The following is a 24,772-nucleotide window of genomic DNA, read 5'->3' as shown; positions in this document are numbered from 1 at the left end:
GAAAATTACTTTGAACTTGAAGGAACCTGAAAATAACAGTTTCTTAAGCAAAACGCTAAAAAAAAGGAATAAAGATCTGAAAATTATTAAATATGGTGGTTAAGACGAGAGGAATCGGAGATAAAGACGGATTACGAAATTAGGCAATATTTTCAAGATGTGCCGCCGTTTCGTAGCTCCTTTAAAAATTACTCACGTAACTACGCAACTAGTATTTCATTTAACTTCAGTTTTACTTTAGGTCATTGTTATTTCCTTTTTTCTGGCTTTTCTTTGCGTTACATTGAGAACAATGTTTAAAAATGCACATACTATGTACGTATACGAAAAAGGACAGAAAAAAACAAACAAAATAACACACATAGGTCTATCTTCCTGCCTTTATTTAAATTAACGTTAAACAATTACAAAGCACACCCAGTAATCAGGGAATTCACTCAACCCGATATAATTATGCAACTTATCAAAGTCCCATTATAAGCGTTTATGCAGGAATGGATGTTTTTTTATCGGGATCTAAGCCTGAGGTTTAGGAACTTCTTCAATAAAGATCCGGGATACTGAATTCCAGCCTTGCGAGGCGTCATAACTTCCACTGTATCCAGGACAATTAGCGACCCAGAATCCCACGCGCACCTTTCCTTTGTGGATGTTGTTACAGTGCCCCTCAATATTGTTGACGCGGTGAATATTTTGAGGCTTTGCTTTCCTCATGTACACAATACCGTCAATTGGCAGGGGAGCTGAACATTCAGCACCGTTGAAAGTGAAATACCAGCGTTTGCAGCAATCGTCGCAGCTAGTGATTCTTAAAGCCCCAGACCAGTAAACATGGAGAGATGTGTCAGAGAAGTTCTTGGTGAACACACATTCCTATATAGTGATATAAAAAGAAGGAAACTAAATAAGATAATAATTCTAAGACAATTCTAAATCAATCTGAGTCTCTTTATAGTTCCATGATTTCTGATTTTAAATTCATTTCAAAGCTATAATTATATAGTATAGTCGTAGAAATGATGTATAAAGGTCAAACGAACCATTTTTTTTTATCTTTAGCCAATGTGTCGAATACGAGCCAAATAAACGAATTCCAAAGTTTCAGCGTAATTGGACTTTCCATCGCAGTGATAAAAGGATAGTGATTCTTAAAGCCCCAGAATAATGGTAGCGTGCTTGGAAAAATTGTCGAGAAATTCTCGGAAATAAAAGTTGTGGCGTCGTAATTGGTGTGCTAGAAGTTTACGGGAAATTCAAAGCCTTTCAGATATGAAGGTTACATAAGTGAAACATCATGGTGTTTTACGTAGTTCAAAATCCAAGGCTAGTAAAGCAAATCGTTACCAAAATCCTTCGACTATTAGCTTCCATGTGCACATGTTTTTTGACGCGTAAAAAATTAAGACTCTGAGGTTGTATTTGTGTTGAGTTTACAACCGTAAATTTCGAGCACCAAAAATGTGTACAAAATATGAACCACAAACAGGTAATAAAAGACAAAACTCTCTGTGTCCGTGAGGAAAGTTTGTAAATGTTCTGTATTCATTATTTAAAGCTGAGTTTTCCAACAGCTGGAAACGGCAAGAAACGTTTTCGATGCCCTGAGCTTTCTAATTTGTATTGATAAATATCCTTCTTTAAGCCAAATTTTGGGTTAAAATTACTTTTGTTTTTCCACTGTTGACTCTCGAGTACGAACAAAACGATAAATAAAATGTTAGCTTTTAGATACGTTTTCGAAGAGCCTTCAGAAATCTTCGTAGTTTTTGCTGTAGTTACTGCTTTAAGGCTTTGTTGTAAAAGGTTTTCTAAATCAACATTTTCCCTCAAGTTTTTAAATATTAAAAATGTGTTTGTTTTAAAGTTTGGTTGCCTTAAAAAGGTAAAAGAAACAATGTCGAAACTTTGCTTTAATTTGACCTTTAAGCAACACGCGTTAAATGAGATGGTATTCAATTTCTTTTTGTAAATTAAAGAAAAACAATCACCTTGACTAGACCGTTGTCTTTGTCGAGATTTTTATGAGCGATTTTCCACACGCACTCTTTCCAGTTCTTATAAGACATTACACCAAGAGTCCCAGGAATTCCACGTGTTCCACTCTCTCCACGCTGCCCCTTTTGGCCGGGAGTACCCTGGACTCCAGGTTCTCCTTTAGCGCCATCCGTTCCATTAATACCAGGATTTCCTTTGGGACCTGGTGGTCCCTGGGATCCAGTCTTCCCTGGGCTACCCTGGCCACCTTTGGCTCCTTCACGGCCATCACGGCCATCACGGCCTGGTACCCCAGGAGTCCCAGGTTTGCCGTGCATACCAGCAGGGCCTGGTACCCCAGGAGACCCAGGCTTGCCGTGCATACCAGGGATACCACCATAACAGGTGGTTTGCTGTTTTGAATAAGAAAGAATTGTGAGATACATAGGCCTCGACTACCGACCTTCTCAAGAATATTCTGCAAATGCGGATTTTCTTATACATTGCTTTATACTTTGGTGCCTGTTAACAGATAAATATGTATTTTTTCAGAAGTCACTTGTTGATTTATTGTTTTAAAAAGTTATCGTGGTAATTCCGTATGTTCTGTTGGACGCACTTGTTTCATAATAGTTATTTCGATAGACTTATAAGTGTTTTACTTATATGCACCCCTTCCCGGTTATTATAATTGCACAAGTTAAAACCCCTGTATAAGCCCAGGGATTTAAGCCGAGATCCTAGGAAAGCACAATGTCCGGGGCGAGGAGGGGGGAGGGAATGATCATCCACCTTACCACCCCCTTACAAGGTGGGTTGTAAGGGTATAAGTTTGGACGTGGTTAGGAGGGATAAATACATTAGACATGGTCGCATTTATAATTCAAGGGCGATTGTCCGCGAAGCTAATATCAGGAAGTGTCGTTTTACTAGTGTATGAAATTAACATTTGCATGCAACCAGGAGAATAAGTTTCTCTTGCACTTACCACTTTGTAGGATGGTTGATTGGTTTTGTTAATTGCTTTGGCGCAGTAAACCAACAATGACATCGCAAACAGAGACAACAAGAAGATCACAGAGACTTTATGCGAAACCAAGGCCATTCCTCCTTAACAATCTCCTATGGAAAAAAGATTACACAGAGCAGATTATTTCTCGCGATTTTTTTTAAAAAAGCATAAAGCATAAAAATAAAGCGTTTACGCAATGACTAAGCCGAAGGTTTAGGGCAAATCCTTAATGCTATTTTTGCTTACCAACTGCAAGAAACATTTTTTACACAGATATGTTAAAATAGCTTGATGTTTTGCTTTGATAATTTTTTAAGTTAACAAAGGCGTTTTTCAGTTCCATGCTGATTAAAACTGTTGTAGCCTAGAAGCACGTTATTTTGAAAGTCTCAAGGAAAGCTGGGGATATAAATGAGTAGCAAAGTAAATTCTGAATTAAAACTATCCATTCAGCAATATTATTCTCTGCAGTGTTTACCTACCAAGGTTAAAAATACATTTTTTTTTTGCTCAAAAACTGTTGACTAATTGTTTTTTTCGGTTCATTCTGTTTTTCTGGCTGAAATTCTTGAGCGCAGCTTGACACTTACAGCAGAACCCATAAGAATTCCCATGAACGCAAGAAATGTATAAACCATTTTTAAGCATCAGGTGATTTCTGATTTAATCTGGAATGTTATCGATCTTTTTTTTTTTCTAGTAAATGATCAGAGCTCCTACACAAATGAAACGAAGATTCTCTACTGTAAGAAGTTTGAATTTTTGTCAGCTAAACAGGCGTCGAAATTCAATTTTTCACTGGCGATAGATCTTGGGAAAACTGTCTGGTAAGCAATAGCTGGAAAAATAGAGAAAAAGGTTATACCTCAAAGCACAAAGAGCCGCTTTTCTGTTCCAAGTACCTGTTGAACAACTCGCTGTAAAGGAATGATAAGTAAGCTACGTGTACAATTGAGTTTTCAGCCTTTGTGTTGACTTTGGTTCGTGTTCGGACCAGTTTGTTGTTGACCATAAGTCAATAAGAATCAAGATTTGAACTTCCTGTTACGTTGTTGAAAAAAATATAAAGTTATTTTCAAATTATGCCGAATGTTTGTAAAAAAGTAATACAAGTATTAAACGCTCTGTGGATAATAAAAAAAATGTTTTACCGATGCAAAATTTCGATTAAGGTTTAGTCCTTCAAGACTTAAACGAGCAATTAATTATTTTTTTTTTTCTATTTCCGAGGAATCGGAGTTAAGAACTGTTGATTTGTCATGCTTGCCAAAACAGACGGTTTATTGTTGTTTGTAGTGAGGCAAAAATAAATCGCGGTATTCAGATCGCCTCTGAGTTCGCTCATTAGAAACATTATACATTGTACTACAATATATTAGTAAGAAATTGAAACGATTGAAACATTTCTTTAACAAGATCCACAGCTTTGCTTATTACTGTTCAATTTCACGGATTTATTTGGTTTTAATGAAACAATAATAATAATAATCATTCAACTCCGACCATAATACTTATTTTTTCAACTTTTCAACTGTGTGTGTTCGCGTTTTTTTTGCGCGATAAAAATGAAATCATTTTATTACCAGGAACCTTCAGTAAAATTATATCATTTCTTAAAGTTTTATGACGTAGTGGTCTTATACTTCCGCAATTCGATTGCCTGACTTAGGATGTATTCTACCGTGGCCTAATAAATTGTACATTTTCGAGCCTACCGAAAATAACCCAAGGCTGGGAGTGGGACCGTGGGACCGTGGAAACAATGACACGGCTTTAAACAAGTTTGAAAAATAGTCAACTAATTGTAGATTTAAATGTGTGACAAAATAAGCTGTTTCAGGTTGCTTCAGAAACGGCTTAAAATCGTCTGAAAAAAATGAAGGATACGTTTTAAACCGACTATCGTCGACCAAAACGGTAAGTAAACGCATCCCCCAGGTTTAAGAATACATCAATACCGCATATTCTTGTTTAAAATTACTAAAATACCACATGAATAACTGGTCAGTACCGAAATACCAAAAACCTTCATGTTCCCCTCCTAAACTAAACGCACAAGATAGAAAGCGCATACGCGCGCACCACCTATAACGATTTGAGCAAACATTGTAGCTTAATGCCAGCCAGTTTATCTTTTCTTGTTGCAATACCTGGGTAAGATATCACTGCTGGAATTGCCCAAATTACCTTAAAATTGTTCTTTGTATACCCTGTTTGTAGTGAGACTGAGACCATACTGGACTTTGGCATGAAAAGTGATAAAAGGGTGTTAAAACGATAAAACGTTTCAATTCATTTTAGTTTAGACGATAAACAGGGATAAACCAAAGCGTCAAGTAACCTATTCTTTCCAGCATTTTTTTATTAATATACTTTTCTCTTTCTGGCCTGTAGTAGTTTCGATCTACTACATCCCTTATAATTTGGGACTGCCGGGACAGCAGTTAAAATGAATAATAAACGGCTGTAGCGTGGACTTTAATATTCAAGCACGTCAGTACAGCAGCAAAGACAGTTTTTTCTTGTGAAGGTCGAATCCTCTAGGCAACCTTTTAGAAACTTATATCGATGCAGATTTATTTACGTTGGCAAAAATAATATGTTCTGTGATCATGAGTGTACGTTATTTACGGCGACAGGGAAATCTTCAGATTAATTTTTCGTCGTTTTACGGCGATATCAAAAACAAATTGCGAAAATGACGCGAAAAAAAAAATTAGTTAAGCCCAGCACTTAGTTTCAATGTATCTTTACTTCCCACGCCAATCCGTTATCTTATCTAGCTCTAAACAACTTTAAATCTTGCGTGTGAATCAGTAATAAATATATTTGTCTTCTTTAAACTCACTTTTCCCGTTTTGAAGCTCTGATCTGTACGATGAGATTGTAAACATTGTGTTTCTGTTACGAAAAATTATGCAAAATCGCGCAATTACTGTCACGTCAAAATCGCTTTCCAAGTTAAAATTGCGAAATAAAGTTGCCCCAGAAAAAATGTCCTGTTATAAGTTTGTCATTTGAGAGAGATTTTCTTTCACTGTAAAAATCATATGATTCCTCAAAAGGTACCCAACGATCGTTCTTGTTTTAACACCTGTACCGCGAAAATGTAACGGTTCCCGTTTTCCGAATTGCTGGTAGTGATATAAGCTCGAGGTTTCATAACTGAAAAGCGATCTTACTCTGAAAACATTAATTATCGCAGCCGCAACGCAAGTAGTATCACTGCCAGAATGCAAAATTTCTATTTCTTTGGTAAATAAAAGATTTTCAATAGACCTTTCAATTGACTTGTTGACGCTAACAGCGATATTGACTTGTTTGTCAAAAAGCAAAAGTAACATCGCATTCAGTTTGTTCCAAAGTTTGCCTAATTGTGACAAGGGCACTTCTGCATTTTATAAAAAAAGGGTTTGTCATAATAGTACAAAGAAAAATTATAATAAATGATCACCTTCAATACAACTTTGACGTTCAACTGAAGACAAACCGATGTTTGCTGATGATTGTTTAGTCCCTCGTGTTTGTTTGGTTTTGGTTTGTGTATATTTGTTCTGTCGCCGTTAAAACATGTTACGAATTCATTAATTTTCCATAATTTCATTTTTTCTTAGCCATTTGTAAAAATGTTTTCTTTTCGAGGATAGGATGGAATAATTAACTTTACTCCTAAAACAAAACGTAGATTACTATGCGCTTATATGAAGTATAGTCGTAAAATTGAAATGGATGTAGAACTTATAAATTAATGCATTAAAATCGGGATAAAAACACCACGTACTGAGTAACGGAAATATTTATTAGAATTTTTTTCAGTGATGCGTCTCAACGCTGCTCCCTTTCTAAGTATTTTATATTCTTGCTTTAAATTCAAACCTGTTGATTACTGAAAAAGCCTGATTTCGGTTATTGTATTTGCTGTATACTCACCAACTCCGTCTAAGTGTCTTTTCTCACTCTCATGAAAGCTAGCGAATGCCACCTTCGACACCTTCGAATATTCAGTTTTTAATTTCCTCGCTGTTGCCGAGCGATCACTAGTTGTCTTTAAACCATCGTATACTGTATTTCAATTTGAGAATATTACTGACTGATATTTTTAATTACAATTTTTATTACAATTTTAAATTTATAACTAACTTGTTACGAAATTGTTTTTCTAGATATATTCTGTTCTTCTGCTGTAAGATCTCGATCCAACAAAGACCCGCGAAGTTAACAACGAAAGAATGGCATATGTATTACTGTACATGTTACCCAATTACAATATAAAATTATCTTCTTACATCTTGCTGTACTTAACAGAATTACATTTTCAATTACCTTTGCCCCACCGCCATCCCTCACTTCTCCTGTGTTTTCAACATCGATTCTGTCGTCCACTGACTTAAGGAACATTTTTGAAAATACTTGGCTTGTTTCATACTGAAATTTACTCTTCAGTTAATTTTAAACACTATTTTTCTTTCAAAAGAAGAGATGCGATCTAAGCTACGATCGAGCAGCAATTTTGTGCGCTCTAGAAAGCGTAATTTTTAAGAAATCTTCGTTTAAGACTCGTAGAGGTTTCGATTCTTATTATCCAATGACAATTTAGCAATAGTGAGAGTGCTAAAGACCACTCCGAACACTAATTGTCACGCCGACTGTCACGCCAGAATGGTGCCAATCGTCATTTCGTCCCCAGATCATCCTCATAGTTTCTAGGCTGCTTTTCCAGCGGTTAGTTAATAACCCGGCGATCAACCGCTGTCTGAGGAACGGAGCCTGTAGACTCCGAAAACGAGATTGGCATGAAGTAAAACTATTAGAATACGTCAGGTTTTGTTTACTGTTTACATGTATTTCTCGGATCACACTAAGTTGACTTCACGGTTGAACATGTTACTTTAGAGACATCATATCGAATAATGCGACTAAAACAATTTCATGTATATGCGGTAATAAGCTGAATGTCATCCTCGTCCCTAGATCCCTGTCTACCCAAAACATAAACATATCACCATAAAGAAGGAAGGGTGGGGACGGAAACAGTTGGATACGGAGTGATATGCCACTCCTCTACAAAGCAAGTTTCCAACAACTCTCGAATGTAGTTCTGTTTTTATCTTTTTTTAATAATTAATACATGACATTCTTACGCAATAACTACAACAGGAGATTCTTTGTGCGTCAAAAAAAAAACCAGCAACAACATAAAATCGATTTTGTTGTATTTAATTGCTAAACCACAAATGTTCAAGTTGCTGTAACTACTTGAGTTAACCATTATCTATGAACAGGTTCCCTAATTAGGGGGTCTATTTAAAGTCTAAGGTAACAAATAAATGATATAATTATTTACAAGTCAAATGAAATGCAATTAATGAAAGTGTAAGCCTGTGGTCACCTCGCCTCTCCCTCACTGCTCTGCAGCCGAATTTATCTTAGCTTGCGTCACATACTTTAATCTACCATTCAACTTACGTTGTTGCGTTGTGTTTTTGCCCCCCCCCCCCAAAAAAAAAAAAAAACATTACTAGGGGGGTAAACTACAAGGATACACTAGCATCCCATGGAGAAAGGGGTGGCGTGGCAACACTTAAAGTCGCCTTACTCTACGGAAATATGTGCCACTTTAATACTGCGCAATGTTACTTTTGAGGGCGTTGCCCATGGTAGTATGTTTTACTTATGAGCTATCTTATTCAATTTATACGCTAAATAAAAATGTTTGTAATCTCTTAGCCATCTCTTGCATTGTTTGAGTAACAAATGCAATACACCAATGTTGAAAAAATTAAATTACACCCTGTATTTTTAAAAAATATATATTTTCAACTGCATAAGTAGCTCTATAACTTCTAAAATCTAAATTTATTTGGTTCTTCGATCTCTTTCTAACTCTAATCCATAAATGATTTTTTCATAAAATTATGTTCCTCCAGATCAGGTGAAAATGTTCGAATGTAAACAGTCACTGAATTATGTATATACGAAGCGCTGGACTAAAAGGGAACAAAATATCCAATAATAGTAAAAACAGTACTGAAAGTTCAAAACTGCTCATACCAAAAAGCACTACACAAGCTAAACAAAAGGTAAATAACTCAAAAACGAGCTTTACTGAACAGCAAGTTATCCTTTTCACTTTTTAAGATATAGGTTTTGAATGTTATTTTAGATTTATGATCCATTCCACCGCTCTCTCAAAGCCATTCAACATGGTGATTCTGCGACAGTTCAGCTGCCATTTGACAGGAAACACTCGATTTTGGCAGCGAAGGAAATTGCGTGCAATCAACCCATTATAGTCAGCCACTGACGTCCACGTGCGCGTGCGATCACGTTTATCTGGAACCTCAGACGCCAGCAACGCAGCGCGAAGGAACGTGATGAACTCTGGACTGTGGTCATGGTATTCCGTGAAAGCTTGTCTCGCTGTGGAATAGGCAATGGCGGGGTTCTTGGTGTCTTCAAGGACTTTTCTGCGAAAGCTGTCGCCTCGCGCCATATCATTAGCACGTTTCTCCGCTTCAGCTATCAGATTCGTCAAAATAACCCAATTCTGAAACTCGGTGACGATGACTGATGAAGGGTTAGTGGGGTTTAGCAGTGGCTTACAGGTGTCCAGAAGATTGGCCAGTGGTACGTAATCAGCAATGTTGGAAGTGGTCACTCGATCATACTTCCGGTCTGGAGGAAGGAATGGAGTCATCTCCATGCAGCTGCATAACAGGAAGTGGAACTTTACCTGTCCTGTGGCCAACTTTAAGACGCATTTCTTAAGCACGTGAGTCACATACTCACTGTACATCTTAAGAATTGAAGCAGACTGGCTCAACTGTTGGACATCCTTGTAGTCCCACGACGAGAATGGATTAGCAGAGGACTGAAGGATGTAAGAGAAAGGGCCCTCATTGCGACTGAACTGGAAATCAGAACCCGTGAGAGTAAAATTCTCACGGGGAAGCCCTTTCTGTGATTCCTTGGATAACAGAATCCCGTTTGAAAACCAGTCAGAAGCGGATTTCTTATGTTGTTTGGGGATTTCTTCTAAGTAGAGCTTCATCCCGATTATGGCATCAAAACTTTCAAAGCGTCTGCGTCGAGCCTCGATAATCCAGTTCCCTTGACGAGAACTAAGGTCCAGCCAGGTACGCCACACTTGTGTGAGTTTGTTAAGCTGGCCTTGCTCCATCTTCAGTATGCCTCGTGTCAGTTCTTCAAGGTTTGATGCATGGACCAGTTCTTGAAGGGTGCCAATCACAAGCTGGTGGTCTTTTTCGCTGAGGCGCAGTGAATACCAAATCTGCGTCACTGAACTTGCTATTTGGTCTCCTCCTGTGAAGCAAAAACGAGTCCGATTTGAATACTGTATGTGCATAATTTACTCTTCACATCTAACTGCCTTTATACGTATGCTGAGAAGAAAAAGTCATTGATTGCATGAGAGTTTCACACCGCACTTATCCTTAAGTTCATTGAGTGAAAAATTAAAGTACCAATCTTGCAAAATAATGAAAACATTTACAACCACGTACGTAACACGGCATATTTCGAGTTTGAATGGTCAAACATTAGGGTTTGATCCTCCAGACTTAAAAGTTAGAACCACCTTGTAAAACATAGTAAAGAGTCAGTACCACATGGGACTACTGCTCAATAGCTTGCATTTGATTAGCGTCACATGTCACATTTGATTTGTCACATGCCATGGGCCGCGTGTTTACACAAGGTACAAGAAAGCATGCAATGCATTATGCGCGAATTATGTGCCTATTTTAATTATTATTATGTCTATTTTCTTATTTTTGCTACAAATTCTTCGGATTACTAACTGGACAGGGTACTGTGCTTACAAGAATACCAAATGGTACAACACTCTTAACACAATGAGTCAGTCGTATAGTTGTTAAATTTAGGCATACTTTTCAACGACTTAAAATAGAAAAAAGCCTTCCAATGGGGGTTTTATAATATATTGGAACAGTTGTATCTTTTTTTATACCTACAAATCCCATGGCCTTATTTTCGGGAGGAATTATAGTAATTTTAGGAAGGGGCTTTGCTTTTGAGATTTGAGAAACTTATTTTATTTTATTTATAAATGTATTTTATGGTTGGAAGTGGTTCATTGAGGGGCGAAGAAGGATTATTTTAGGAGTTTAAGGTGTATTTAAAATTAGCTCTTCCTATCGAAACTATCTGAACCAGTCTCGCCTACGAGCATACACTCATGATCAGTAACGTCTCCTTACTTTACTAATACAACTTAACTAATTTACCTTTGATCAGCATGTATAGTATAAGAACTGTGCGGGCCATTACACAAGCGCAAATGTCGTTCAAAACAAAGGTCAGCTCTTCTTTATAGTCTTCTGGAAGCTGCGACAAGGAAAGTAGAACATTTCTGGGGTCACCAACGCCGCAAACAAGAATCGACATAGGCTTGCTATAGTGGACACCTTCGTTCAAGGGCAAGTTAATCAAATCGATGGCTGGGATGTTACCCCAGTAGTAAACGGTTCCCAAACCTGGAATCGACTTCTTAAAGTTTCGGATCAGTTTTATCTGTCGGGAGAGCTCATCTGTTTCCCAGCTAATCTGTTGGCAATGGGCTTTATGCGTTGGCCAGGAGTTCTTCTGGCATTCTTTATCGCAGTACCACACGTGACGACAGCTGCCGCAAGGCTTCAGACCTGTTTTTTCCTCGCCACATCCAGCACACTTTCGCTTCAACGCGGCCGTTTGGCAATCCACCTTGTGTCGAAACACATCGCTGTGTTTACAATCCTCGCTGCAGTAAGATGCCACTCCGCATCCAGTGCAAGAGATCTTTAGAGATGGCGATAAACAAATGATATCACAGCGCCAACATTGATCTTGTTTAAGCATTTCTGCTGGAGTATGGACTTCTTTCTCGCGAGATAACGACTGATACTTCGGAGTAATTTACACTTTATAATTTATTCATTACTTCCGAGAAAGACTAAAAGGTTTCCGAGAATTTGTTGCGTGACCACTCAGCCGCATGCAATGATTGGCTAATACGCACGATGGGTGCTATGCTTGTCAATCATGTCATTATCAGTATAAAAAATTCAGCAAATGACATGGCAACGCCAGCATTGATCTTATTTAGCGACTTGGATGATAAATCAAATTCAAATATTATAGATGATAAATAGATAAACAATTTCTCCAAGTTTCAGGTCTGTGCGATGTACCGTTCGCGAGTTATTTGCCGAACCTTTCCACGCAAATTTATAAAGCTTAGTATGGAGCCGCCATCACTGTGTCCTGCTGAGGGACACAGTAATGGCCGCCGTGATGTCAGAGAAACCATCTGGAACTCACTTCTGTTTACAACAGCGGGCATCCATGGCTTAAGAGCTAGTATACTTTCACATAAACACCACTTATTATATCTGAAATGTTCATTCTGTACAAAACGGAAAGGAAAGGCCTTTTTTCAAACAAAACAGCTTTGTCACTGCACTACTCAGCTTGATGTACGACGGAGAACTCAAATATTAAAAATGCTCTGTTTTAAAAACCAATGACACTATCGATCTGGAAATTTGCAAAAATATATATTTTTAGTTTATCTTTCGCCTAATGACAACGAAAATTTAGCAGGCCAAGTGAATTTTGATTTCAGAATTTTATGACGTAACATGAAAACCAAGAATTAAAACATCCGAGTAAGGATGAAAGTTTCCGACATTTCCGAGAATTTGTTGCATGACTAATCATTTGACAACCGCGCGCAATGCTTGTTATAACTCGCTTTATAGTGCAATTTTCAGTCGTTTTAGTTGAGTATCCAAAGTTATCAGAGTTGGTTTGGCTTTGTTTTACTTAATTCAGTGCTTGGTAAAGTAAAGCTCGCGCCCATTTGCCATGTATGTTGCAGTGTTGCTTTCTTATTTTGGCGATCGTGATATTTTCACTTGATTTGTTTAAAAACAAGATCATCGTGGAAGCCAAATCGTTTTCTTTCCGATGAACCAGAAATTAGGACTACAATACCATAAAAGGTTTCAATATTAACTCCACCAGGAGCACATCAAAACAGACGGAGACTCTGGTGTGATATCTTCCTGCCCACTAATAAGCCCTTCTCCGGACGTTCAATTTTTTTTAAAAGCTCCACCCCACCCCCCCTCCCATCCCCCCCTTTCTAATAAGCTCTTCTTTAGAAGTTCATTTTTTTTTAATTTATCCCCCACCCTCTTTATTAAGCCCCATTCACTAGAGGTCGAATCATAACATAACAAAAAAAACACTAGGTATTTATCCACCACGTTTGCTTGTTGTTGTTACCATTTTCCCTCTCTAAGAAATCCCCCTTGTTATAAAACGCCCTTCTAGAGCTTGAGCAAGAGCTTGAGCAAGAGTTAAATCTAAAGGGAAAAGCTCTGCACGATTTGCATGCGGCGAATGTCAAATTGTTTAGTTCACCGAGAAAAGAGACGCAATTTGTAGTTTAAGTGGACATGTAGGTGTTAAAGGGTAGGGGGTGTTTAAACCCATGGCCAAAAAGTGTTTCAACAAAATGTATGGTTTGTCCAAACAAATCTCAATATCTCGTCTTTAAAAATAAAATAAAAAAACAACCAAAACTTTTATAGTCTTTTTGTTTTTCTTTTTTAAATTCTTTCAGAAGTAGTAGTAGCAGCTAACGAAACATGCTATCCATACCAATGACACGCATATCTATGTCCTGGAGTTGAAGCTTCTTAACACTACGTATACACCTTTTTTTGGGGCTCGGCTCGGATAAAACTGGTACTTTTCTCGCTTTGTCCTCACCTTCAAGATATTTTAATTGTTTTTTTTTTTAAAAAAATCTCATTTTATTTGTCTTTGTTGTCTTTTTGACTCTGTTTGTTTGTTATTTTCAACCTGCTTGTTCCTTGCTTGTACTGATCTAAATGTTCAATTAGTAATTCGTTTGTCTTCATTGCGTCGTGTTTTTATACCTTTTTGGTTATTCTTTCCTATTACTGTGAACAAAGGTTGCTTATCACTTATCGTTTTTTCGTAGAAAAATACAAACAAGAACGCACTATTTTGCTATGTTCCTGTCTTTAATTTAAAACAGCAGACGTAAAACAATTACAAAGCAATGTATTTAGCACAGAAGTGTTAAATACATTGGCACTTAAATAAAGTGATTTCATTTTATTTTATTTTAAACAACACAATCACAGCCCCGTTATAAGCGTTTATACAGGAATGGATGTTTTTTCTCCGGATCTAGGCCTGAGGCTTAGGAACTTCTTCAACAAACATCCGGGACACTGAATTCCAGCCCGTGTAGCCGTCAGCGTTTCCACCTCCGGCACAATTACCGATCCAGAATCCCACGCGCACCTTGCCTTTGTGGATGTTGTTGCAGTGCCCTTCAATATGGCGGACACGGTGTAGATCTTTATTTTTTCCAGTCTGCATGTGCACAACACCGTCAATTGGCAGGGGAGCTGCACATTCAGCACCGTTGAAAGTGAAATACCAGCGTTTGCAGCAACCGTCACAGGCATGGATTCTTAAAGCACCAGTCCAGTAAACATGAAGGGATGTGTCAGAGAAGTTCTTGGTGAACATACAGTCCTGTGGAAAAATAGTGATCAGTAAAAAGGAAACTAAAGAAGTTAATAAATAGAGGATAACACATGGTTGCGCAGAGATATGAAATTTATCTTCGAGTGTTCAAATGGATAGCTCACGAGTGAGCATGTGTGGATGTCATATATTTTTATTCACACATAATTATTATGTGATACCATTTTTATCGATTTTCTGCCACTCTTTATACCACTGCAGTTTTTATAATAAATAATTCTCTGAGATCCTCATTTGTTCGTATAGGTAATCACATGATTTCGAATGCAATTTGGGATAAATAAGCACAAGTAAATTTTTTAAAGGCTAACAAAATTGAACCAGCCCGTAGGGCGAGTGCAATTTGTAGTCTTTGAAACATTTACGAGTGCTTATTTATCCCAAATTGCACGAGAAAAATCATGTGATTACTTATCAATAGTATTCATGAAAAAATTGCGAGAAAATAACATGCACAAATCTCGTACAAAAAATTTTTTTCAAACTCGGCAAATGTAATCAAGCGTTCATTCAAAACAAGGTCAAAGCCCAAACAAGGTACAGGTTCTTTTAGTTGAAAAATCTGGCTAATCAGTCAAACAAATTGTCTGAATGCAAGATTCTTGGTTTTACCTCTTCCAGAGATTTTCTTCTTCTTCTACTTGTCGAGCTTTGCTTGAGGGATTTCAACTCGACGGTCAGCCAAGTGAAGCTGTTTCGCTTTTCATTTCACTTCCTTGGACGAAAAACTTCTCTGTCTCGAACATTAGAAAGCCTATAAGTTTTGTTCTCTAAGTTCAGTGTCTTTCAATTGATGCTAGCATAACTTTGAGTCTATCTGGTCCATAATCTTAGAAAATGTGTTTGTTGTTTTTTTGCACTGAATTTTCCTCATTTCTGCATCGAATTTACTAAAAACTGCATTTCTCTAAGCCAATAAGATTCGAGAAATTTTTTGATGTATATTATTATGAGAGATATAAATAACTCTTCGATCCTGGTGCTCTCAAAACTGACCTTTGTTTGTAGCGCAGTTGAAACGCCAGCGTCGTTTTCGGATAAAGTCGACAAAATAATATCTGACTAGATACCATATGCATGTAAATACAAATAGCCAAAAATAAAAAGACCACTATAATGAAAAGTAGGGGGAGGCGCGGTGGCCTAATGGTTGGCGCGCTCGCCTCCGAGTCGAACGGCCCGGGTTCGAGGCCTGGCCGGGGCGCTGCGTTGTGTTCTTGGGCAAGACACTTTACTCTCACAGTGCCTCTCTCCACCCAGGTGTATAAATGGGTACCGGCGAATTTACTGCTGGGGGGTAACCCTGCGATCGACTAGCATCCCATCCAGGGGGGAGTAGCAATACTCTCAGTCGCTTAATGCTACGGAAACCGGGATAAGCTCCGGCCTGTATGGGCCACTAGGCTCGAGGCAGACTTTACCTTATAATGAAAAGTAAGGAAGAAGGAGGACCGAAAATGACGGATTTTATAACATTTGATTACGTGTTAAAGTTATGCTGCATGAAGCCCCTTTGCTTGGCAGACGAGTCTCCGTGGAAGATAATTCCAAACTTTCTGCTTTCTCACTATTATTTGGCGGCGATTACGACTTCAACAATGTAAACATGAATATAGAGCCTCCGAAGTTTTTATAAAATATTATCTCGTACTACCAAAAAAGTTTAAATGTCACGGTCCCTCGACGAAACATGGATACTCTTAACCAAATCATTTGAAACAACAGGTTCATAAGGATTCGTAAGTTGCCGCCTGTGTTTTATAAAAAAAAAAAACCTGGTACTGTACGGGCACTGAAAACCTGTCTTGCTTCTCAGAAGAGAATGGAAGCCAATTTCTTATTTTCGACTGTTTTCAACAAAAAAATCAGCCAAAATGTAATTTCTTACGGCGTACTGTCTGCAATTCCCCAACCTTGAAAAGATCTGTAAAAGCTTCCAGTTTTCTTGTAAACACTTTACTATTTATTGATTGCAAGCGAAACTTTCCTCCCTCGACGACTTATATATATATTGAGTATGATTTCGATAGTGACAAAAACCGCTTAATAATAAACTCTTTGCCCTTTCGTGACACGAAAGAATAAAACTCGCAATTTTTCAGTACAAAATCATATAAAATATACTATATAAAAATAACATACCTTATTATAGGAATATAACGAGGCATTTTAACAACGCGAACAAAATTGACGCGTAAGAGAAAAGTTCTGGTTAAATGCTTATAGTAAACGTGTTTACAGCTATTTCAATAAACATTGTCGGGTCAAAGCTTAAAGCTAAAAGGCAATACCGTATGGCATTCTGGGTATTCACTACAAATTTGCATATAAGCTTCATTAAATGCACAAATTTGTATTTCGCACGTGGAGAATTCACGAGTTTGTTTTTCTTCTCAGAAGGCCTTTCTGTAGCTTTACTTTCACTGTCGCTTAGCTCTGGCTTTTGAAAATCCTTCTAAAATTCAGTGTGGCTAAAGGCACTTTGTTTCACATGTCTGAAGAGAAAGAAAACGTGCAAATTCGCGTTTGTCGTGTCACTATATATTTTAGTATTCAGCACGCGCAGTTGCTCTCTTCTTCTACCCATACTGCCTTTCAGTCTTGTATTTTAGCTTTGATCCGGACAACGTTAACTGAAATAGCTGTATATTAATTAACATTAATAAAATTAACGCGAATTTTTGAAATTCGCGTTAATAACATGTATCGTTAATTTCCTATAATAAGGTATTATACAAAATGAAAAAAGTCACCACACCCAACTGTCCTTTTTGTATTAGCATTAAACATTATTGATTTTCCAGTAGCTGTCTCCTTCTGGTCTAAATACACATTGGTATTCTTCTCTTTGCACGGAAAATCTCATTCTCACTAAATATGAGATGATGTATGGTGTTTTAAAACCATTTTGTTTAACCCTGAGTCATTTTATTCTCATTGGTAAATACTATCTTCATACTTGTTCATTAAACGATAGGAGATACCAATTTGTGCATTTCACCGCCCTTGTGAAGGACAAATAGAACTTAAGGTAGCTCAACACAGTTTCCGCGGGCTCTCTGGATTCATTTTCTCTGCCATCTAAATTCGGACATTTGGCACGTTGAAAAGAAATCCTCGTCCATCCTTGTGCGTTTACTTTATTGAGGTCTTAAACTGCCACAAATGCATTTTAAAATTATCGGTGCTTATTTTTGACTAGTTATTCCATCATTCTTTTGTTTGTTTGGAGTGAAATTTATCAGTTGAACTTAAAAGATCCTAGTCAGCCTCCGCCATTTTTGATGCCATAGAAATTATGAAAACCGTACGGCGAAGCGAAATCTTATTGCACTTACTTTTAGCAGTTTCACAGTGATCTTGCGTGAGAGCAATATATAAGATACGTACTCCAAAGATCGGAAAACTGTGTTCAGCCACCTCAAAAGATATATGGTGATCTCTTGTAACAAACTTTCTTTACGAAATGGACTCGCTTTCATTCTGAATCACTTAAGGCTGACATAGCTAAGTAGAAATTGTCTGGCAATAATCTTATGGTCTTAGAACACCGTGAGACTGTCATAGCTTTACTAGAAACACACTGTATGTCTTAATCCTCAATGCTACCTTATGCCTATTTTTTTCTTTTGTGTGTGTGTTTTCCTTCTTTTTATTTTATAATGTATATTTTTGCAAGGGCGCAAGTTTAGTCAGTAATAGTAGTAAATATTAATGTGATGTAGGGTTAAAATAAGCATTGTATAGCGTAATGTGTTAAATTTACGTAAGCTGTAAGTTTTTAAAAAAAATAATAATAACAAATTTAAAAAATAGAAAACAGTCTAGTTATCCCAAGCCAGTTACATCAGGATCAGGATGAGTGTATACGCTGTTTTGCTCTTTAATTCCAGCAAAATATCTTTCACCTGCAGATGGATAAAACGCTGTGAATCTGCACATGATCCTATTTGTGCCGGAAGTACCTTTTGTAAGTAAAGAAAATATTCACCTTGATCAGACCGATGTCTTTGCCGTCTTTCCACGATGTCTTTCCACGCGCACTCTTTCCAGTTCTTATAAGGCATCGCACCAGGAGTCCCGGGCATCCCACACGTTCCACTCTCTCCACGTTGTCCCTTTTGACCAGGAGGGCCCTGGGTGCCTGAGTCTCCTTTGGAACCATCCTTGCCATTGATACCAGGAGATCCCTGGGGTCCAGTCTTCCCTGGGCTTCCTTGGTCACCTTTGGCTCCCTCACGGCCATCACGGCCATCACGACCTGGTGCCCCAGGGGACCCAGGCTTGCCGTGCATACCAGGGATACCACCATAACAGAAAGGAGGAGGCCGCTGCAATGAAATAAGAAATGCGTTGCAAGATATCCAAATGAAAAACACAAAATGTGAACAATGTCAATTCTTTTTGGGTATATCTGATCTTTATGACCTCGAATTTATTAAACAAACTATTCATTAAACAAACTACCAACATGAACCATTCATTTTTTGCTGCACTATAGTTCTTACCGTTACCATCCATTAGTTGAACACTGTTTTGTTAGTTCAGAACTAAGACTGCTTGAGGAGTGAATATTAGGCCGGGATAGCCAGACATTTATCTTTCCATGTGACGCAAACAACATACCATAATGTACGATGGTTGTTTTCCGGTTTTGTTTTCTGCCGCATCGCAATAAACGGCCAAGTATGACATCACATACAACATAGAGGCCACAGAGACTGCGCGCAGCATAAAAGCCATTCCTTTTCTTGCGATCTGCAGTGGAGAAAGTTTACAGAAAGAAAACTGTTAGACATTTTATTACGTTTGCAACAATGGCAAGAAGCAAGCCCTACAACAAATTTGTATTTCACGTTTTGTGAGAGACAACTTTTGCTAATGTAATAGACTTAACCAGGGCCGTGGCTAGCAAGAGGCAAGACGAGGCACTTGCCTCGTCGAGATTTAAACACAAAATTAAAAAAAAATAATACGTTTATTTGGGAAAATAATCCCCAGTTGAACGAAATTAATTATTCCGAAGAAATATCTTATAAAAAATTAAAATGTTGAAAATAGCGGTTTAGAGCTTCTAGTTTTCAAAACTTTCTGTGACCGTGTAGCCAGACCTTCCGACCAGCTCGCGCCTTTCGTGATCGTAGATCTTGCCTCGTCTGTGCCAAATTTCTGGCTACAACCCTGTTAACAGGACGCTCGATATCTTTTGACTCTTAAGGAGAACGAAATAATGTAAAAAGACTTTGATAGACGCCTGAAGTAAAAAAAAATACAATTTTGTGTAGCTTCTTTAAGACATTCCGTCGAAATCTTGCCTGTATTGTGTGTATTTTAGATCGACGTATAGAACCGCGGCTCAACAAATTACGAAGCATGCAGTTTAATCAATTTTTGTTAACAGTATATACATGTATAGCGTAGTTATTTTTTCAAAAATTTTCTAAGTCTGTTTTCTCCTTTAGGTGCCAAGCAACTTAAAATATTTTGTGAGAATTTACTTTTGGTAAATATTTTATGACAAAAACGTTTCTGAGCTGCCTTGTCAAAAAATACAAATCTGCATTCAATTCTGTCCCAACTGCAAGTGCAAAATAAACGAAAAGTCTACCATCTGAGTCAAAGTCGTGTGTTACGCAATCTATAAGCAATTTTATGGCCTAATGCTGTAGCAGAGTAAAAGAGTAGCATGAAAAATTGAGATTAGATTTGCATGGAAAATAATCAGTAAACGAATAAATTTATTCGAAGTCAACAGCCTTAAAAAAAGTTCATGCAGTTAAGGCAGAAAAGTATGAATCAAATTAACCTACACCCTTTTACGTTTGTTTCTGAGTTCACCCTGATGGTGCATGTTTGCTAGGCACGTATACGTACTGGGTGGACCTTAGATTTATTATCATTTATTATTATTTTTTAAATTTGTTTAAAACCAAAAATGTGTAAAATTGAAGATCGTCACATAATAGTTAACAAAATGAACTCAAACTGAACGAATGTGTAAATAAAAAGACTTTTTCAAGTGTCTTTCTGCACCAACTTTCGTATTGGGGCTTTAGTCTTTATTTTAAGTGAAGATTTCTTCGCAAGAAAGTTGCTGTTAAGGTGTATAAATCAGTCATCTATCAAGAAGTCCAGCACCTGGGTCGATAGAGCGAAAACGGGTAAAAAAACTAAATGGTAGAAAAGACTTAATCGAATTGAAGATAGGATCAAAATTTTAAATTTAACACACAAAAACACAGTTCCATACTTACATGGGTAACTTCTCCAATACGTACTTCTCGCGTTCAAAAGCGAATGAACTTCTCTTTGAACGGCTATTAATGTTATACGCTAGAAATTTGTTTACTCAGTCGTGTTGTTCTGTTAATTTGTTTGCCAGGCTTTTTTCTACTCAGCGTAATTTACTAGTATAAAATTACGTGTGAGTGTGATTCTGCCTGCTAAACACGGGACTACCCGCTTTAGATCCAGCAGGTAGTGATACTATAATTTTCTTTTATGTTAAAATGTTAAATTCTAGAAGAGATATTTCTGTGTAAGATTTATACGTTATTAAATTTTTCATTATTTTAAAAACAAAAAAAAATGTAAAACAGATATATGCAGCATTAAGCTGCCAGAAAATCTTTGTGACAACTTTGAAAACAGGGAGCTTGTGTTTACCAAGCTAGATAAAACCTGAATAGCTGCTTTTAACGATGATTTCCAAAACAGCCTGTGAATCACGCTACCAGAAAACCAGAAAACTTAGCTTTGCTTTGTCACTTTTTTTTGTTAATCTACTATGAAAAAGGAAAGGAAACTTTTTGGATTTCGATCTATAACGAGACTATCACCAGCTAACATAACTAATAACTGTATACTAAATTTAAAACATTTTTTTCTGGTTAGCAGCTATATTGGTCTGTTAGAATAATTTGCCCGTATATGTTATTTACGAACTTAACCGATGAAGTTCGTCAGTTCAGCTGCAAGTAGCTAGTCATGCAAACTTTTTCTTTATTAATGACTGCATGTGAGTTAGCACGTCCGCGCTTTGTAATTGAATCAGTTGGAATATAAAAAATATATAAAACCCGTAGATTTTTGCGTGTAGCAAAATTCTACTGATTATTTCTTCCTTAGAGATGAAAATTTTCTTTTAGTTTATATGAGCAACATGTTTTCAAAACTCTTACTAGGTTTTTCATTCTTGTTTGGACCACCACCCACTGTCATCAGGACAGTTGTCTGCAAGCTGAGTCACATCATTTCTGGCTGATTTATGCGTCTGCTTGCTACATCCGGAGCGCAAATAAACTCGCAGTGATCTTTATCTTGTTTAGTATTGCCTTTTCGATTCTGAGTTTGTTAAAAAGGAACAGCTCAGGGGACTACAAAATTCTATGCATAACTGGGTTTGAATGAATATGATGTGACTGTACTGTCAACTTTGTCTCTCGTCTTCCTCTTCTGACTTCCTCTTCCTCTGTTTATAATTTGTACTGAGTTTTCGTTAATTTGCAAAAAAAAACGTTTCTTTGCAAAAAAGAGAAATGTCCAAGGAAATACCATAGTAATCGATGTTATTCTTAAGAATGAAATGTGTAGTCGTGTGTTTGTCAAATGGGATAGAGTCATCACTAGCAATATAGATGAGACAGCTAATATATAGATATTATAGACAGATAATATATACAGAAAATATGCAGATCGTTTTTCAAGGAAATTAGTGGTTTCTTCAATATAGTCTCTGAATATCGTTCTCACAACAGAGAACAAAAAACCTTCAATTTTTTTCTTTCTTTTTGAGATTTGCTCAGTTGTAGTAACAGATTCTATTCGAGTGAGAAGCATAGCTTTATTATGGCGTTACTTATCTCAGGCCTAGGGCTCCTTTCAATACACAGAGGTTTGGGAGCTTCTTCAACATAGATCCGGGACACTGAACCCCAGCCTGTGTGTGCGTCAGCATATCCAGAACCAGTACAATTACCAACCCAGAATCCCACGCGCACTGTGCCGTTTTGGATGTTGTTGCAGTGCCCCTCAATATTGTTGACGCGGTGAATATTTTGAACCTTTGCTTTTTCCATGTACACAATACCGTCAGTTGGCAGGGGAGCTGCACATTCAGCACCGTTGAAAGTAAAATGCCAGCGTTTGCAGCAACTGTTACAGCCATTGATTCTACGAACACCAGTCCAGTAAACATGGGGGGTTGTGTCAGAGAACTTCTTGATGAACACACATTCCTGTGAAAAAGTATTAATAAAAAGAAGGAAATTAAAGAAGTGAATAATTCATAAGTCCCTATCAATTCTCAATTATTATGAAAACTCTGGATATTTCTCCGATTCTTTACGTTAAGTTTATTTGTTGCTAACTATACAAGTATAGTTGTTGAATGAATCAATTCACCTTGATCAGACCGTTGTTTTTGCCCTCATTCAAGTTTTTCCAAGCGCACACTTTCCAATTTTTTTAACACATTGCACTTTTTCCGCGCTGCCCCTTTTGGCCGGGGGGACCCTGGACTCCAGGTTCTCCTTTAGCGCCATGAGTTCCTATGGGTCCTGGAGGTCCCTTGGGTCCAGTCTTACCTGGGCTACCCTGGTCACCTTTGGCTCCTTCACGGCCATCACGACCATCACGGCCTGGTTCCCCAGGAGACCCAGGCTTGCCGTGCATACCAGGGATACCACCTTAACAGAAGGAAGAAGCTGCTGGTTTGGAAAAAGAAAGGGTTTGAATTATTAAAACTTCTTTACCATAGATGTAAATGGATTTTTTATCACTATTCCTCGCACAGTTCTTTATCATTCTGTGCTGTTTGCACTGAGTCCAGTTACCCAGTCTTAAAGCTTTACTGTGGAAAATATCGACTTTGCAATATTTCTTCATGAAGGAGTTAAAACCTTTCACAATATAATGGATATGTCAAGTCAAAACATGAAATTTGTTGTCGTTGATTTCAGGTTTTGTTTTTCATTTGGCATGAAATATTTTGTTCCTCTCTTGAAGACATAAATTCAGCACATCCCTGATTTTCTTTGTCCTTTTAGTAGAACCAGTTCCCTACTTTCACCCTTAGTTAGGCCGCAATTATTCTCAAATTATACAATGTTAGGGGAGGAACAAAACTTGAACTAGTCATGAAGCGAATCCCGGATTGTGTGCGTGGCTTATTTGTTTTACTCCCGAAATTTTAAAACAATAAGTAAATTATATTCCACGTGGTCAGATCTATTATGTCCAATGATCTATTATGTTTTCCTCTTGTCAGAAATTAACATTGACACTTAAATTAACGCGATAACTTGTCACTTACCGTTTTGTAGGATGGTTGATTGGTTTTGTTATTTGCTGTGGCGCAGTAAACTAACAATGACATCGCAAACAGAGACAACAAGGAGATCACAGAGACTATGCGAAATGAAGGCCATTTCTTCTTCACGATCTGCTGCGGGAAAAGGTTTTCATTGAGCAACTTACTACTCAGTGAACTATTAAGCCCGTTTACGCAAAAACTGTATAAGCGCATTTTTCACTTGCAAACTGCAACAAACATTTTTAAAAGAAGATCGCTTGAAATTTCGTTTTGATACATTGTTCAAATGAAAAAGGACGGTATTCTGAGTTTCTTATGGGAAGCTGGATCTCAACTAAAGTGAGAAAAAAGAGGATATAAATGGCAGGAAGGTAATTTCCGAAAACTACGAAATTGTTGCGCACAGCACACTTACAGCAGAACCCAAATAATTCCCATGAATGCAAGAAATGTACTCAACCGTTCCTTTTTTAATCGAGAATGTTAACAGCGTTTCTACACAAATGATGGGAAAATTATCTACCGTGAAAAGATTACATTTCTGACATCTAAACGGGCGTTTTATTGCGGTTTTCACTGAAATGCGAACTCTGACATTCAATCCTCAACCAACGGTTTACGCTTTTTGCTGCTGTCAATCGACTTAGCGGACCTCTCGGGAAACAGAAGTTCACTTCAACTAGGTCAAAAGGTCACGTCTCTCAGTTGTGATTGGTAGATTTCGATCCATTTTGTTTGTTTCTGTTTTTCATGGTTTGTTTGCTGTCGCCGTAATTATGATTGACGGCAGCGAAAAACGCATTCGTTAGTTGGATTTTGAATTTCAGAGTTCGCATTTCACTGAAAACCGCAATAATATAATT

At 37.5% G+C, this 24,772-nt stretch overlaps 2 protein-coding genes and 1 pseudogene across 4 annotated transcripts in view; all 3 read right to left on the bottom strand.

The window, feature by feature from the left end:
- The window catches only part of LOC144651817 (collagen triple helix repeat-containing protein 1-like), a 75,758-nt gene that overhangs the window by 50,809 nt on the left and 177 nt on the right, over window positions 1-24,772 (bottom strand). Inside the window, exons 1-4 of one of the 2 annotated variants that reach the window (XM_078511832.1) lie at window positions 3,852-3,904; window positions 2,963-3,096; window positions 1,989-2,387; window positions 374-873 (exon numbers count right to left, since the gene is read on the bottom strand). In XM_078511832.1, the coding sequence (XP_078367958.1) occupies window positions 517-873; window positions 1,989-2,387; window positions 2,963-3,079 (873 nt within the window). In that variant the 5' untranslated portion in view covers window positions 3,080-3,096; window positions 3,852-3,904 and the 3' untranslated portion in view covers window positions 374-516. Of the gene's footprint in view, window positions 1-373; window positions 874-1,988; window positions 2,388-2,962; window positions 3,097-3,851; window positions 3,905-23,909; window positions 24,039-24,772 lie in introns of those variants that run through there. The other variant, XM_078511833.1, reaches the window with a different exon arrangement.
- Window positions 8,251-11,908, bottom strand: LOC144651709 (uncharacterized). The gene is made up of 2 exons (XM_078511658.1): window positions 11,254-11,908; window positions 8,251-10,309 (listed from the first exon to the last, which is right to left on the bottom strand). The coding sequence occupies exons 1-2, from the start codon at window positions 11,861-11,863 to the stop codon at window positions 9,141-9,143; spliced, it is 1,779 nt and encodes a 592-aa protein (XP_078367784.1). The 5' UTR covers window positions 11,864-11,908; the 3' UTR covers window positions 8,251-9,140.
- On the bottom strand, window positions 13,935-19,364 carry LOC144651860 (uncharacterized; annotated as a pseudogene). The gene is made up of 3 exons (XR_013570376.1): window positions 19,223-19,364; window positions 18,588-18,927; window positions 13,935-14,584 (listed from the first exon to the last, which is right to left on the bottom strand). The product of XR_013570376.1 is annotated as an uncharacterized LOC144651860 (transcript).

The sequence above is a fragment of the Oculina patagonica genome, chromosome 4 (genome assembly GCF_052425735.1).
Source record: "Oculina patagonica isolate OP01 chromosome 4, crgOcupat, whole genome shotgun sequence".
NCBI lineage: Eukaryota > Metazoa > Cnidaria > Anthozoa > Scleractinia > Oculinidae > Oculina > Oculina patagonica.
Note: the sequence above shows the minus strand (reverse complement) of the source record. Positions and strands in the feature narration are given on the sequence as shown.

Excerpts from the sequence above, each read along its gene's own strand:
- LOC144651709 (XM_078511658.1), bottom strand. The coding sequence starts at position 11,863 with ATGCTTAAACAAGATCAATGTTGGCGCTGTGATATCATTTGTTTATCG. Across the intron at positions 10,310-11,253 it reads ACTATACATGCTGATCAAAG|GAGGAGACCAAATAGCAAGT; the intron begins GTAAATTAGTTA and ends TTTGCTTCACAG.